At 41.0% G+C, this 14,289-nt stretch overlaps 1 protein-coding gene across 4 annotated transcripts in view; it reads left to right on the top strand.

Annotated features, from left to right (window-relative positions):
- Positions 1–14,289, top strand: part of ATP11A (ATPase phospholipid transporting 11A) — a 132,789-nt gene that overhangs the window by 99,569 nt on the left and 18,931 nt on the right. For all 4 annotated transcript variants that reach the window (XM_033103990.1, XM_033103991.1, XM_033103992.1 and 1 more), the window contains exons 17-25: positions 2,900–3,003; positions 5,414–5,595; positions 6,906–7,157; positions 8,707–8,881; positions 10,622–10,724; positions 10,974–11,119; positions 11,668–11,727; positions 12,619–12,746; positions 13,649–13,784. In XM_033103990.1, the coding sequence (XP_032959881.1) occupies positions 2,900–3,003; positions 5,414–5,595; positions 6,906–7,157; positions 8,707–8,881; positions 10,622–10,724; positions 10,974–11,119; positions 11,668–11,727; positions 12,619–12,746; positions 13,649–13,784 (1,286 nt within the window). The remainder of the gene's footprint in view (positions 1–2,899; positions 3,004–5,413; positions 5,596–6,905; positions 7,158–8,706; positions 8,882–10,621; positions 10,725–10,973; positions 11,120–11,667; positions 11,728–12,618; positions 12,747–13,648; positions 13,785–14,289) is intronic.

Below are 14,289 nucleotides of genomic sequence, written 5' to 3' on the forward strand. Positions count from 1 at the left end.
CACTGATGAAACACTCTCCTGAGAGTTTAAGCCATTCAGAGTTATCCAGAGGAAAGGCATTAAATTGTGGAAATCTTTTTGCCTTGGGACTTTTTCCCCCTTACAAATGTGAAGTCTAGGAGCTGAATCACTTACGGAGACGTTCCTGAGCCTGCAGTACTGATTACAATCTCAGGAAGTGATCCATCAGTTATCCACAAATGGTCTTCTGCCCCACCTATGCATTCTTCTGAACTGCGTGGTTATAGATACCAGGAACCTTCATAAACAACCTCCATTTATCATCAAAAAGGTCCATCACAAAAGCTTGAATAGGAGCTGGGCCACATTAAGCATTTATGCCAAGGCATTCACATCATTAGCATATCCCTTCCATGAGCAGATGTCTACATATTTCTAAGGCATCATTGAGGAACTGTCGGGCTTACGACGGGGACTGTCATGCCTTCTGAACTGGCCACTCCATCAATTAATTTATAAGAGAAATTTGAACATTTAATTCAACAAGTTGTTTTCTACGTAGTCACACATCCCCAGAGATGACAAAAATTGCCCTGGTTTTACAACTTAACGGAAGGTTGACTCCTTTAGGGGAGCCTGGAAACCATAAGCCACTGCAGCAAGTTAACACCTTGCTTTTCTGTCTGAGGGCTCTTCACGTGGCAGTCAGAGCTGAGCCTCAGTACCACAGCATGCTCTGCTGTAGGTGAGATTGCATCACCTGTGTGTGCTGCTGTAGGTGGCATCGCGTCACCTGAGTGTGCTGCTGTAGGTGGCATCGCGTCACCTGTGTGTGCTGCTGTAGGTGGCATCGTGTCACCTGTGTGTGCTACTGTAGGTGGGATCGCATCACCTGTGTGTGCTGCTGTAGGTGGCATCGAGTCACCTGTGTGTGCTGCTGTAGGTGGCATCGCGTCACCTGTGTTTGCTGCTGTAGGTGGCATCACGTCACCTGTGTACTGTTTTAAGTTACTATAACATCACCCATGTGTGCACCGCCCTGGGTGAGTAGCTTTTTGCTTGTTTACAAAACTGGAAAAGCAGAATCTAAAGCTGGTGCCAAATACTTTCAGCTCTAGTCCTTTGCAGATAAAAATTTTGCCTTATACTCGATATTTCTATGCTGAAGCCTCTCCTCACCCATCTTAAGGCTGAATTTCTCCCATATCTAAAGTGGGTATAGAGGAATTGACAAGTTGAGACAGTCGGAAACTTAAGCCATTTACAAGCCATTACCATGAGTCATCCATGATTTTCATAGGGAAAAAAAATGGATTATTGTTCAAGAATGTATAATATCATTACATTCTCTGGACTACAATTCTTGTTCTAAACTGTATCTAATGACTAACGAGCATTGGCTAGAAAAAATGTCTGATAGTCGGAAATGGATTCTAACATCAGACTGGTTGATATATGACTAAGAGCCCCAGGTCACAAACCTGTGCCATTGTGTAGGCATCTTCTGGAGATCGTATTTCCTGCTCTGGTAGATTTCTGCTCAGTGTTGCTGGGCCATGTTCCCAGTTCTCTCCCAACCTTTGCTCAGCCACAGCTTACTTAGCTCCATGTCCTGGTGACACAGACATCACTGGATTCCATCTTTCTGGCCATATGTTGACATTAACCTTGGTTTAATTTTAGGACTTGCATGAGCCTAAATGGTACTGTGTTTTAAATGTTTTCACTGTGTGTATATCACAGAAGTTAATCACAGAAGTTAGTTCTTTCTGGTATCAAGGAAATAAGCCAAGGTAGGCTCCACATGCTAGCTGAGGTCACGGACCCTTGTTCCAGGTTTCCAGTGCAGACCAACTGGTGTGGTCTCATAAGCCATCGCCCCAGGAATGTGCCTCCCAACAGCCCCTCCTGACCCCCCACCTGGGGGAGTTGGCTACAGTGGAACAATATCCTGCTTGTCCCCGTGCCTCTTGATTTGGTTTCCGGGATATATTTCTGAGGGCCGTCAGCATCTAGGATTTCTAGGAATCCGCCACAGGCCGGGGAGCTCAGCATTCAAGCATCCAAGCTTTCTATCTGAAGACAAAGAATACAGCATGAGTCACCATGGCAGTTCCCCTTCTCCTGGCTCTGCAGTTGCTGTCACAGACCACCATGGTATGAGCCCAACACAAACAAAACTCCCCTGGCAAAGTGCCACATGGCTTTGCAGGCCAGAAAGAAGATACTTCACTGGAAGAGAAGGAGCCCCTCTGTGCCCGGGGCCTGTTGTGTCCCTGTTGGTGCCTTTCATCTCGTTAATCTCCTTTGTGTCACATACTGGAGACTCTCCCCCTACTTATCTGGAAGAGACAATCTTTTTATCTTGAGGGAAGACAAGCATGCCTCTACAGCACAAATATGTGCAAAGTAATTGGGACATGACTTGAGGTGTGGGGCAAAAATGATAAAACAGACATTTCTTAGAACTCTCGTCAATGCGAAGGATGACCTAGGGGTCGTGTTCTGCATCAAGATACATCACGTTCTAATGGGGTCTGATGTTCACCTCCCGGTATTTCGGCAAATTCTTGTCTCCACTTTTGGGTCAGCCACACCCTTCATTTCCTTACACCCTCCCTGGTCCCAAGGTCATTTTATTCCTCCTATTCTAACCAGAGAGAGGGTAGATGTGACGAAAAGGACACTCAGGAGCCAGTGTTTTTCCTGGCTTTCCTGTGAGATTTCTAAGGTTGCAGGAATCAACTGAAGCTTTGGGGTAATCTGTAGATTTAATTTTTTCCTGACTTTACATGTTAACCAGTCAATTGAAATCTCCTCTACCACAGTCTCGGCACTGGTAACCCTGTGTTTGTTTCTTAATAACAGCATAATTTGAAAACAAAATTTAGTCTGCCCCATATTATGATTAAATTAAACTTTTTTTCTTATTTTATAGGAGAAATTTATCTCTTTTGCAAAGGAGCAGATTCTTCAATATTTCCCCGAGTGATAGAGGGCAAAGTTGATCAGATCCGATCCCGAGTGGAACGCAACGCTGTGGTGAGACGGGGAGCTGAGGGGACGGACATCATACTTGTTCTGCTTTGGGAGCGCAAACCTCCTGACTGAGAAGGCCATGTTCTGTTCCCTAAGAGATACACTTAGAAGTCAGAATTGCCACATGTACACAGCTTGGAAAAGTGCCCTGTTGATTTCCACACAGGTGGTATTCTTGATCTGCACACTGCCTTCCAGAACATTTATTCAGAAGACTATTGGCATGTGTTTATTTTGAGATGGGGCCTAGGTTGGATGGTTGACATTTAGGGGGTTCAAATGATAAGTGCATTTGTGATGATTGTATTAGATCTTTATCCTGAAAGATTTTTAGTGATTCATTTAAAAATATCAGTGAGCACTTAGGCTTTTCGTTGTGACTTTCCCTATTTGGTTTTCTTCCCACATCTCGTTCTGAAGCATGTAGCTGAGTCTGTTCTATAACTTCGGCAACACTGTTAAGTTGGTCAGCAAATCTGAGCTTTTGACCCCCCATGGCTCCGGCTTCCTCTCTTCAAGGTCTCTTGTGGGCGTGGGACAGGCTGTGTGCATCTCTGACACAGAACCACCCTCCTCCCGTTCACATCAGACCCTAAGCCAGTTGTATGGCTCTTCATTGGCACAGTCCCCCGCTTTACTCTAAACATATAGCATTAAAATTTTCTATTGTCCCAGAGGCACCCTCTTTATCCTGAGACCATGCATGCCTGCAGCAGCTACTACAATTGTACACTTTGTTAAACGTTGCTGTCGTGAAAATCCTTTGGCTTCAAGTTCTTATTAAAATGCCCGGTAACACCTACTGGTCAAACAAACAACTGCCGTCAAACCAGCAGGAATTAATAAATAAGCTGCAGGTTTAAGATGATTGAACCTTTTGTGTGTGGGATCATGACAGTAATGATGTCACTAATTTCCACTACCCACAGACGTGAGGAGCCTGTTGGCACGGAGGATGAAAGACTTCTTTTAAGCTCTTAAGTGAACACGTGTAGAAGGTAGTCCATTTACAGGTGATGAGTTTTAAGAGAGGGTGTACAAGGTTACCCCTGAGGGGCCAGCCCCATCTACAAGTCACTTCAAAACAGCGTCTGAAATGACAGCGAGGACTCGTCCCGCTGTCGCCAGGTAGCTGTGTGACACTGGCCGCAATGATAACCACATGAGTTAAGCAGCAGCATAGGCTCTAGACAGAATATGTTCATTGTGGAGCCCTGGGATCTCTGCCCAGGACAGGGGGGAGGATGTTCTCTGCCCCTAGGTTCTCCCATCCACCCCTCCCATTGTTTCGGAGGAAAGTCATATCTGAACGAAAGGAAGTTCATGCAACCAACACTGGAATTCAGTGTGTGCTGTCTAAACAACCGTTGCCTGCGCCTCAGAAAAATCTAGACTTTAAAACTCAGTGTTTCTACATCGCGTATTAGTATGGCATTATGTCTCCTAATCTAGAAGTTTCTGCAGAAGTGGGTACAGGCAGCACGGACTTTCTAATCCACGGTATGTCTCCTGATTGTGTGGTCATTTTCCCTTATAATTAGTTTTAAACTTGTCTTTTAACTCTTTTTAATGACTTTGCTTTCTGACATTAAAGATGGCTTCAGGCGTCCTGTCTACCTGCCTCTCATAAGGGGAAGGTGCTCGTTTCTTTCAGATTATGTCCTGAGCCTCCTCTCGGCCCCTGGAAATCTGATAGCACTTTCTTTGAGGAGACAGAAGATCATCTCCCTGTAACCATCCCTCCAGAGAGGGGGAAGGGACAGGCACACTCCAATTATTAAAACCCCAAACTAAAGAAATACATTGACAGAATGAAAGTGCTCCGTGTGTGGCCCCTTAAGGCTCTGAAAGTCCAATTTACTTGTGCCTCCCTGACTGATGTTACACACTCTCTGTGTGTTGTGACATCCGGAATTAGGATCCTACGTGGTAGAGAATTTGTTATTCTTAGATTCTTATTGCACTGTTCTGTGGATCCGATAGATTTGATAAATAACCTTGCTTCGTTTTCCTTCTGCGAGTGCTAATAAGATCAAACTGTATTACAAACCTCCATGGAAAACATGTTACTTTACAATTATCACTTAGTATTCATAAAATTGCAAATGACTATCCTAAAAAAAATTAACTATTTGTCAATCGAAAAGAACAAAGTCTTACCTTTTGATGGCCCTGATTTTATTATTTATTCGCCTGCTACTGTTTTGAATTTCTTATAAATGTGTAATAATTACATTGAATGTGGATAGAAATAATTCATTTATTTGACCAACCACCTTGAGGGTAGGTTGCTTTATAATTCTTTGGTTAGTCATTCTAACTAGAGAAAGCAGATACTGAAAAAGCTATTGAAAAATAACATTTCGGCACAATTGACACTTAAATTCACTGTGAAACGCATTGTAACCCACAGGAGGGGCTTCGGACTTTGTGTGTTGCCTACAAAAGGCTCATCCAAGAAGAATATGAAGGCATTTGTAGACTGCTGCAGGCTGCCAAGGTGGCACTTCAAGATCGAGAAAAGAAATTAGCAGAAGCCTATGAGCAGATTGAGAAAGATCTTATTCTGCTTGGTGCTACCGCTGTGGAGGATCGGTAAAGCAAACGCTATGTCTTGTCTCCAGAAACAAAGCATGATGCAATATGACAGCGTGGGCCACAGGGGAATGCTTCAGGAGGAAATGTGTCAACTATAGCAAAAGGGGGTGTGTTTATGCATCAGGAAGAGACAGTCTGTGAAGGAATATCACAGGGAGCTTATGATTGGATGATATTTTACTTCTCATGAATAAGATGCCTGAAATTCATGCTTTCCCAGGAAGAAACCGGAAATTGTCAGTATTTTAAAAAATCTCTAGCCAGCATCTTTGCAGACCACTCTTGCCCTCAGTTTCCTTTTTTCAAAAAAATGATGAAATTAGAGATTTTTTTTTCTATCTGTAGAATACTATGATTATGTGATCTCCAGACTTTTATGTAGGAGGTTTATCCAAGAATTTAACCAAATCATTCCAGTTAGAATTTGAATCCATTCCTTTTATTCAATGTTTGGCAGAGACACACAACATTACTCCAACACACCTATCAAAACCTAAGACTCTAAAAATCTAGAAAAAATGGCAGATCCCCCAGATGAGGGAAGCTTGGATATGATGCCAGACTTCCACAAATAGCGAGACAACCTGACCAATGTCAAGAGAGCCATTTATCCTCAGACACGTTTTATAACTTATGCAAGCTTTGGGTTTTCCACATGTAAAATGGGGTGATAATAAAGTCCTCAAGCCCTTAAGTGGGTTGTATAAATGAAATGTCGTGCACAGAATGCTTCACTCAACATCTGACAACTGGTCAGCCTGTGAGGTGTGTTAGGCAGTCACAGCAGGACAACTACGTAGCATTACCAGTATTTTACATTATTTGGAGACACCTGGGCTTTAATTGGATAAGTGGCAACATTGAACAGTTTATACCAAAAGAAAAGATAATGGATATTACTGACCACCTCTTTTGCAGATCTTAGTTTTCCTTGAGTAAGACTTTTTTCATTGTTGGCTGTGTGGTCCTTCTTATAATTGCCTAAAATCCATTCCAGGTAGTGAGTCCCAGCTAAACAGAAAACTGCAGTGCTGGCATATGGCGATTATGCAAGACAGCAATTTACTTCTTAGTATTTTATCCATGTTTATCTATTTGGTATTAGGAAGGTTTTTTTTTGTAAAAAATTAGTACATTTTGAAAACAGGTTCAGGCACTATACAGTAAGATCATGAGCAAACGGTATTGCACTTTTTAATTTTATGGGGCTAAAATATTTTACTAGATCACAAGTTTCTGAAGTTGTTTATTTTGATTTGCCTTTGTCAGCCCTGATGTATGTTGTGTTTTGCTTTTGCTTTCCTTAGGCTCCAGGAAAAAGCTGCTGACACCATAGAGGCTCTGCAGAAAGCAGGGATCAAAGTCTGGGTTCTCACCGGAGATAAGATGGAGACGGCAGCAGCCACCTGCTATGCCTGCAAACTCTTTAGGAGAAACACACAGCTGCTGGAGCTAACCACCAAGAAAATTGAGGAGCAGAGTTTACATGATGTCCTGTTTGAGCTGAGTAAAACTGTCCTACGCTACAGTGGCAGCTTAACCAGGGACAACCTCTCAGGGTAGGCAACACCCTCTTTCCCTGCTGCAAAATATGTTTTCAGAAGGACTGAAGTGACCTCCATTTGCAAGGACTGAGCCTCAGCTCCCTTGCTGGAAATGTGGTTCTGTCCTCCTGCCTCAGTAACTGTATCAGCATGTTAGAGTGACCGGAAACATAAGCAAAGTTTTTTGGTTTTTTTTGTTTTTTTGGGTTTTTTTTAAGGAACTATAACATGTCTTTTTTCACAAGAGTGTATGCATAAGAAAGAGATGTGTGTGTGTGTGTGTGTGTGTGTGTTTCAAACCGCTGGCTAAAGAATGTAGAAAGACTTAATTGATTTACAAAATATTGTGGATGGGATAATTCTCATCTGTTTCTAAGACAGTCTTCAGGGCATCTGCCAGACCAGGGAGGAAAGTATTAATGCATGGTTGTTTGTCTGTTAAGACAAACAGTATGTGCCCAAGAGTTGTTCTTTTCCAAGAATATTCAACAATTTATTGTGATACATTTTATCAATGCTGTTCTTATTAGATGCATGATCTAAGATTAGATTTTATTTGAATCTTTTGGATTTTCATTAGTGTAGGTAAAGCACAAGCAGCTCTTTAATCATATGCAAATTTTAAATTACTTATAATTGGTACAGAGCTATTTCCCTTCACCTGATCTGCAGCATTTCTTTTGGGGATTAGAGATATTCCTTGTAATTTTGAAACACAGCAAAGAGATATATTATGACTATGTTCTTCCCAACTCTGGTCATTCAGGCAGAATGTGAGATATTAGATGTAAACATGAAGACTGAGGTTGCCCAATGTGACCAGGAAGTTTGGGAATAATGACTGAACTCTTTAGAATGCAAGATAAATACTCTCCTTATTGTTGAGAAGCATTGGGACCCGCTCAGGAATCCATGGTTAGGACTCTGTGTTTGCTTTGCCTAAGTGAAAGGAGAAAAGACCTTATTGATAAAACAAGAAATACACTAGTCCTTCTCTATCAGCAATTGTGCTTTCCACAGTTCCAGTTACCGGTGGTCAACGATGGTCCGAAAATATTAAATAGAAAATTCCAGAAATAAACAATTCATAAATTTTCATTGTGCACCTTTCTGAGTAGCATGATGAAATCTCGTGCTGTCCTGCTCTATCCTGCCCAGGACATGAATCATCCCTTTGTCCAGCGTATCCATGAGCAAGAGAAAGAGAGACCATATTTACGTAACTTGTGGCCTATTACACTATATTACTATAATTGTTCTATTTTATTGGTTATTGTTGTTAATCTCTTACTGTGCCTCAATTATAAATTAAACTTTATCATAGGCATATATGTATAGGAAGAAACATAGTATATATAGGGTTCGGTACTACTCACGGTTTCAGTATCCACTGGGGGTCTTGGGACATATCCCCACGGATAAGGAGAGCTGCTGTACTCGTTTTTTAACCCTTTGGTCATGGATTTGTAACATCTATAGATAACCAAAAAAAAAAATTATATAGTCTTTTAAGATCTATAAATTTAGTTATTGAATAATCTCTGTGATTTGTATAATCTAACAGACTTTCAACAGATATGCAAGACTATGGTTTAATTATTGATGGAGCTGCATTGTCTTTAATAATGAAACCCAGAGAAGATGGAAGCTCCAGCAACTACAGAGAACTCTTCCTTGAAATCTGCCGGAACTGCAGCGCTGTGCTCTGCTGCCGGATGGCGCCTCTGCAAAAGGCCCAGGTCCGCGCTCCTGTCACTTGTAATTAGCTAGTGATTGAGGGCTCTTTAAATATTGAAAACCATTCATTTGTTCACACAACCTCTGATTTATTTTTTTTTCTGAAATCTAACAAGTTACAACCTTTTGTAAATAGAAGCAAAAAGGATAGAAATTTAAAACTTGGATAGTATTTTGCTTGTCATGATTAGTAAGAGTTAACTGAATTAAATGGAAGACCCTTATTGTACAAAGGCCAGGAGACATGCCCCGTCTGACGTCTCTTGTAAAATAAAACCATAACACACAGATATAATCATTTATAGGACTTAATAGTAAAGATGGAAGGGGTGGCAACCAGCATTATTGAGCACCTACTGCGTGGCAGTTACAGATATAGCTAGGAACTCATGGAACCTTCAAGTAACCTTGTTAGATGACTGATGTTATGCTAATTTTATGAAAGAAGTATATCTAAGTTGCAAAAAATTGGGACAACTTTTCTAAAAAGATGCATTTGAAAAATGACGGTCGGAATTTGGCTTCTAGTCTGTCGGACTCCAAACTCACATTCTACCCACTAGACCATGTTTTTGTGGAAACACACCTGAAGTATTTTTTAAACTATGTTTTAAAGCATTATGGAATACGTACGTGAACATGGATGTCTTTCTGATATTAGTAAACCTGCGAAACTTCCAACTTTGTTAAACCACATTTTAGATACCCTAGACCAATTTCTCATGAATTGTTCATGAAAGAAATCCATAACTTCTCAGACTGACCCAGTGAAAACCATGTACAAAGAGCTTGTTTTTAGCATCACTGCACATGTGTTACACTAATCTGTTAAGTGGCGTTGTCACTAAAAATATAGCTGCAGGCTCTGCCCTGTGTAATTCTCAGTGAAGACAAGGTGAGACTGCAGAAGTCATGTACGTTCTGACTGAGACAAAAATGGTTTTATTCCCTAGCCTCCCTCTTGTGTGTATGATTCTATATAAACCTTATGTAATTATGTCTCGAATGGCAGTTTAAGGATATTATGTTTGATCTTCATGTGCTACATGGTACTTTTTTTTAAGTTCTTAACTGAGTTTAGCAAACTTGTATACAAATTAATTTTCGTTTCAATCTCTGATCTTGAAACAAGAAGGCAAGCCATGCATTTTCCCTCATCTTTTCAATCTTATATCTTGAACCATTACACGTAGGTACATAAACAGAAAAAATATATACATATTTTGGACGGACCATTTGGAAATTATTAATCCCATTGAATTGTCAGACTTACTTTTGCACACATGACAAATTTGAAAATTAAAATAGCATTAAGAACAGTTTATTTTAAAAAGTAGATGCTTGATACCAAATAGTTTGGAATAGCAATTTCTTCTAATAGAATACAGTGTTCAGATTTTTTCCCCTATATATTTGAATGTATTTCTCCTATATGTTTAAATACGTCAGTATAGCAGTAACTGAAAACTAGTTTATATATTTCATGTCTCTATCTTCAAAATTTGCCTACCAGCCTTTTGCAAATTATCTCATTTTAATCCTACCTTAGCTACTTTATTTTATTTTGCTTTCAACATGAAAAAAGATTTTATTCTATATAGATAAAATAGATTGAATATAGTAAATTTACTCTAAGCGAGTCGATTTTCTTGACTAAGTTTTTTTGTTGTTATTTCTGTCTAATGAACGAATAGTGTGAGCAAAAATAAAACAGAGAAGTTCTCCATTTATTTCTTTTCCAGATTGTTAAATTGATCAAACTTTCAAAAGAGCACCCTATCACGTTAGCAATTGGTGATGGAGCAAATGACGTCAGCATGATTCTGGAAGCCCATGTGGGCATAGGTAAACCTCTTCTTTTTTGAGTACCTGCATGTTTTGGTAACCGAGATTTATCGCTTCAGCTAGACAAGAAGAGGATGCAGCCAAAGCAGGATCATAGATGGCACATTTAGCACACCATCTGTGATTCAGTACATTCATGACAGACCTCTCACAATAATGACTTGATCTAAGCTTATTTTGCTTATTCTTGTTTTCACTGGAGTAGTATTGACAAGGGATGTACTCAGCACATTTATTCCCTTCTTACAGGTGTCATTGGAAAGGAAGGTCGTCAGGCTGCAAGGAACAGTGACTATGCAATACCTAAATTTAAGCATTTGAAGAAGATGCTACTCGTTCATGGGCATTTTTACTACATTAGGATATCTGAACTCGTGCAATACTTCTTTTATAAGGTAGGAAGGATTTCCATGCTCTTATCACTGTTTTAGCGGCACATAAGGGGCATGATGGAATGACACATTTGACAGATGCCTTGATGCCATAAGGGCAATTTATGTAAAAATAGAAGTAATTGTCAGCAAGGAAGGGGTTAATCCTAGCACTTTTCTCACACTCACACAATTCATTGTGGAACCAATAAGAAAATATCAGCTGTAAAATGAATGCGGGAGGGGCATTCTTTTTTAATTCCTTGAAATAAATCCTTATTCATTATGCAATTCGATTCTTTTCTGTTTATACTGACACCTACATCGCCTCCTCATTTCTCTTTAACAAACATTGTCTGTTCTCAGAGTGACCAGAACATGGTCACATGTGCATTGTAGATACAGTAAAATGAGAGAACAATTTCAAAACCCGTTGCCTGCCATTCTGAGAACGTAGGACACTTTTGAATCACTTTCCCCAAATAAAGTAATGTCACCTGGACAACCTCTGGGGAATTAGATGCCTCCTACCGTGTGCCCGTGAACTAACAGGACTGTGACTTGCTTTTCAGAATGTCTGCTTCATTTTCCCTCAGTTTTTATACCAGTTCTTCTGTGGGTTTTCACAACAGGTGAGTCCTAATGTCTAATGTCAGAAGCTCCCCTGAGTCTTAGCTCCCTCCCACATCTGGGTGGCTGCAGTCCCGGGGTGGGGGGGTTAGGAGGGGGGAGGGGGGAGGTAGCAGCCTGCAGGGGTGTGAGGCCAGGACTGCCAGGGAGGCCCAAGTGCTCTCCACTCACTGCCCTCAGCAACCCTGTCTCAGGGTGAAGGAGCCCAGGTGTGGAGGGGCCCAGGTCTTCTGACTGCAGGCTCTCTTGTGTGGCCCAGTGAGTGGTGCGCCCAGGACTTGCCTCCCCGGCCCCCACCCCCATCCCTCCACCCTCCCAGCATGGGAGAGCTGTGTTGGACTTTCTAACCCTGAGGAAGGGTTGGCTCTACATCTGAGTTCCACTCCTGGGTGTCTCACCGTTGGCTTCTGACACATGCAAGTGTTCTGAGTGGAGGAGAACATGCCATCTGACAGGAGATGAGAGAAGGGGCCCCTCAGAGCACTCCTTCACCATCACTCACTTGCTTTCCTGTCCTGCTCAGATGGACTGTGGGCCAACTGCTTTCATCTAAAGGGGCTGGGACTGGGGGAAATTGAAGCTTGAAGATGGTGATCAAAATTGCAAACTTTTATGTAACTTTTTTTGCTGCAAGTTTGCAGTGGCCTAATGGGGTGGGTCACAGTCGAGCCTTCACTCTGCTGTGATTTTAATCCTGACTAGGTGACACCATGAAGCTTTGAAAATTGTCCTGGTCCTTCTAAATCTGTAGAAAGATGGCTCTGTATATGTTTCAGAATGCTCATGCTTAGAGATCGTGGCAAATTAAAAAATATGTATGTTTAACAAAACATCAAAAAAGTTTATCAGGATGCATGGGTGTTGTTTTCAGTTGATTTTTTCCCCTCCTGCAGACTCTGTATGACACCGCCTACTTGACACTGTACAACATCAGTTTCACTTCCCTCCCGATTCTCTTGTACAGCCTGATGGAGCAGCATGTCAGCATAGACACACTCAAGAGGGACCCGTCCCTCTACAGGTACTGAGCCTCCGAAACACACTTGCTTTAAAGCTTGGAAAGTAACGAGGTAGCCATAGTGTGAGTCCTTCAAATAAATGCTTGGTTGAATTATTTAAATACCAAAAATGTTCAGTGTCAGCTGATACACTTGCTTTTATTGGATTCTTTAAGCAAGAAGCAATGTAATTTAAGTGAATATACTTCAAATTTAGATAGAGGATTTATGTTGCATTTGAAATGTACGTATTAAACCAGTTAGTATTTTAGCATGCTTTTTGATGATTATGAAAGAACCGGGGATAAAAATTTCTGTCCCCTTGTGACCCCAGTGGATTTATGGCCTAAATTATCCTTTTAAAACCAAATAGTTCTCTTTAGTGAGGAAAGAAAACTAACACATCTGATATTCATGGGCTCTTTGCTGCCAAAAGGTACTTTCTATTGATAAGGAAAAGATGTTTTTATGCTATTTCAGAACTGCACTCCAGGATCCCTGGCAGATTCAGAGAGAGAGAGAGAGAGAGAGAGAGAGAGAGAGAGAGAGAGAGAGAGAGAGAGAGAGAGAGAGAGAGAGTCTTTTTAAATTAAACTTCTTATTTCAGAAAATTTTAGATCCACATGTAATTGTAAGAAAGAATACAGAAAGATTCTGTAAAACTGGGCACCTGAATAAGATGGGTGGATGGTGTCGGTGCTGTACCCCGGTTGTGATACTGTCCTACAGTTTGTAGGATGTTTTGTCAGATGGTGCTACTTGGGGGAAACCAGATCATGGCTCACAGCATCTTTCCAGTGATTTAGAGGCCCCTATGGGGCGACGATGGTCACTGCAGAGCACTGTGGAGATGGCCAGGTCGCTGAGGGAGGCAAGTTTAAATGGAATGTGCAACCACTGTGTTCTCACGTCTTTCTTTACACAGAGATATCGCCAAGAACGCTCTACTCCGCTGGCGAGTGTTCATTTACTGGACATTCTTAGGAGTATTTGACGCTCTGGTATTTTTCTTTGGTGCTTACTTCCTGTTTGAAAATACAACAGTGACCAGCAATGGACAGGTTAGTACGAACTGGGTCTTATTGACTTGGCTGCTTGGGAATAAACCTCAAATCATGTACGATCATTGGTCAGTGCAGTCATTCGGCACAGTCTGTGGGGACTCCCAATAGTTGGGTATCTACGCTACCAAATTGCTTTAATTAAAGGGCTCGGTATTTCAGTAAATACCCTGTTCTACATAGCTCTGCTGACTATAGAAAAAAATACCCTTCTGAGGGTTTTCAGACTTTATTTTTGTAGGTTATATTTCACCATTAGCTATTTGTCTAGTGGTTCAGTTAGATTGTTCAGGCATGGCTTATTTAATATGAGAAATACTTTTGTATTTAACACATTTTAGCGTTTTTTTCATATGTGCTTAAATTATCTGTTTCCTTTGCAATAAGTAGATTGATAGTTTCTTATAGACATCAACTCTCTGGTTATTTGCATAATTTCTAGGGTTTGTTTTATTTGTATCTTGCTTTTTTTTCTTTTTGCGACTTGCTTTCCTTCCCACTCTCA

This window comes from Rhinolophus ferrumequinum, chromosome 4, assembly GCF_004115265.2.
Source record: "Rhinolophus ferrumequinum isolate MPI-CBG mRhiFer1 chromosome 4, mRhiFer1_v1.p, whole genome shotgun sequence".
Lineage (NCBI taxonomy): Eukaryota > Metazoa > Chordata > Mammalia > Chiroptera > Rhinolophidae > Rhinolophus > Rhinolophus ferrumequinum.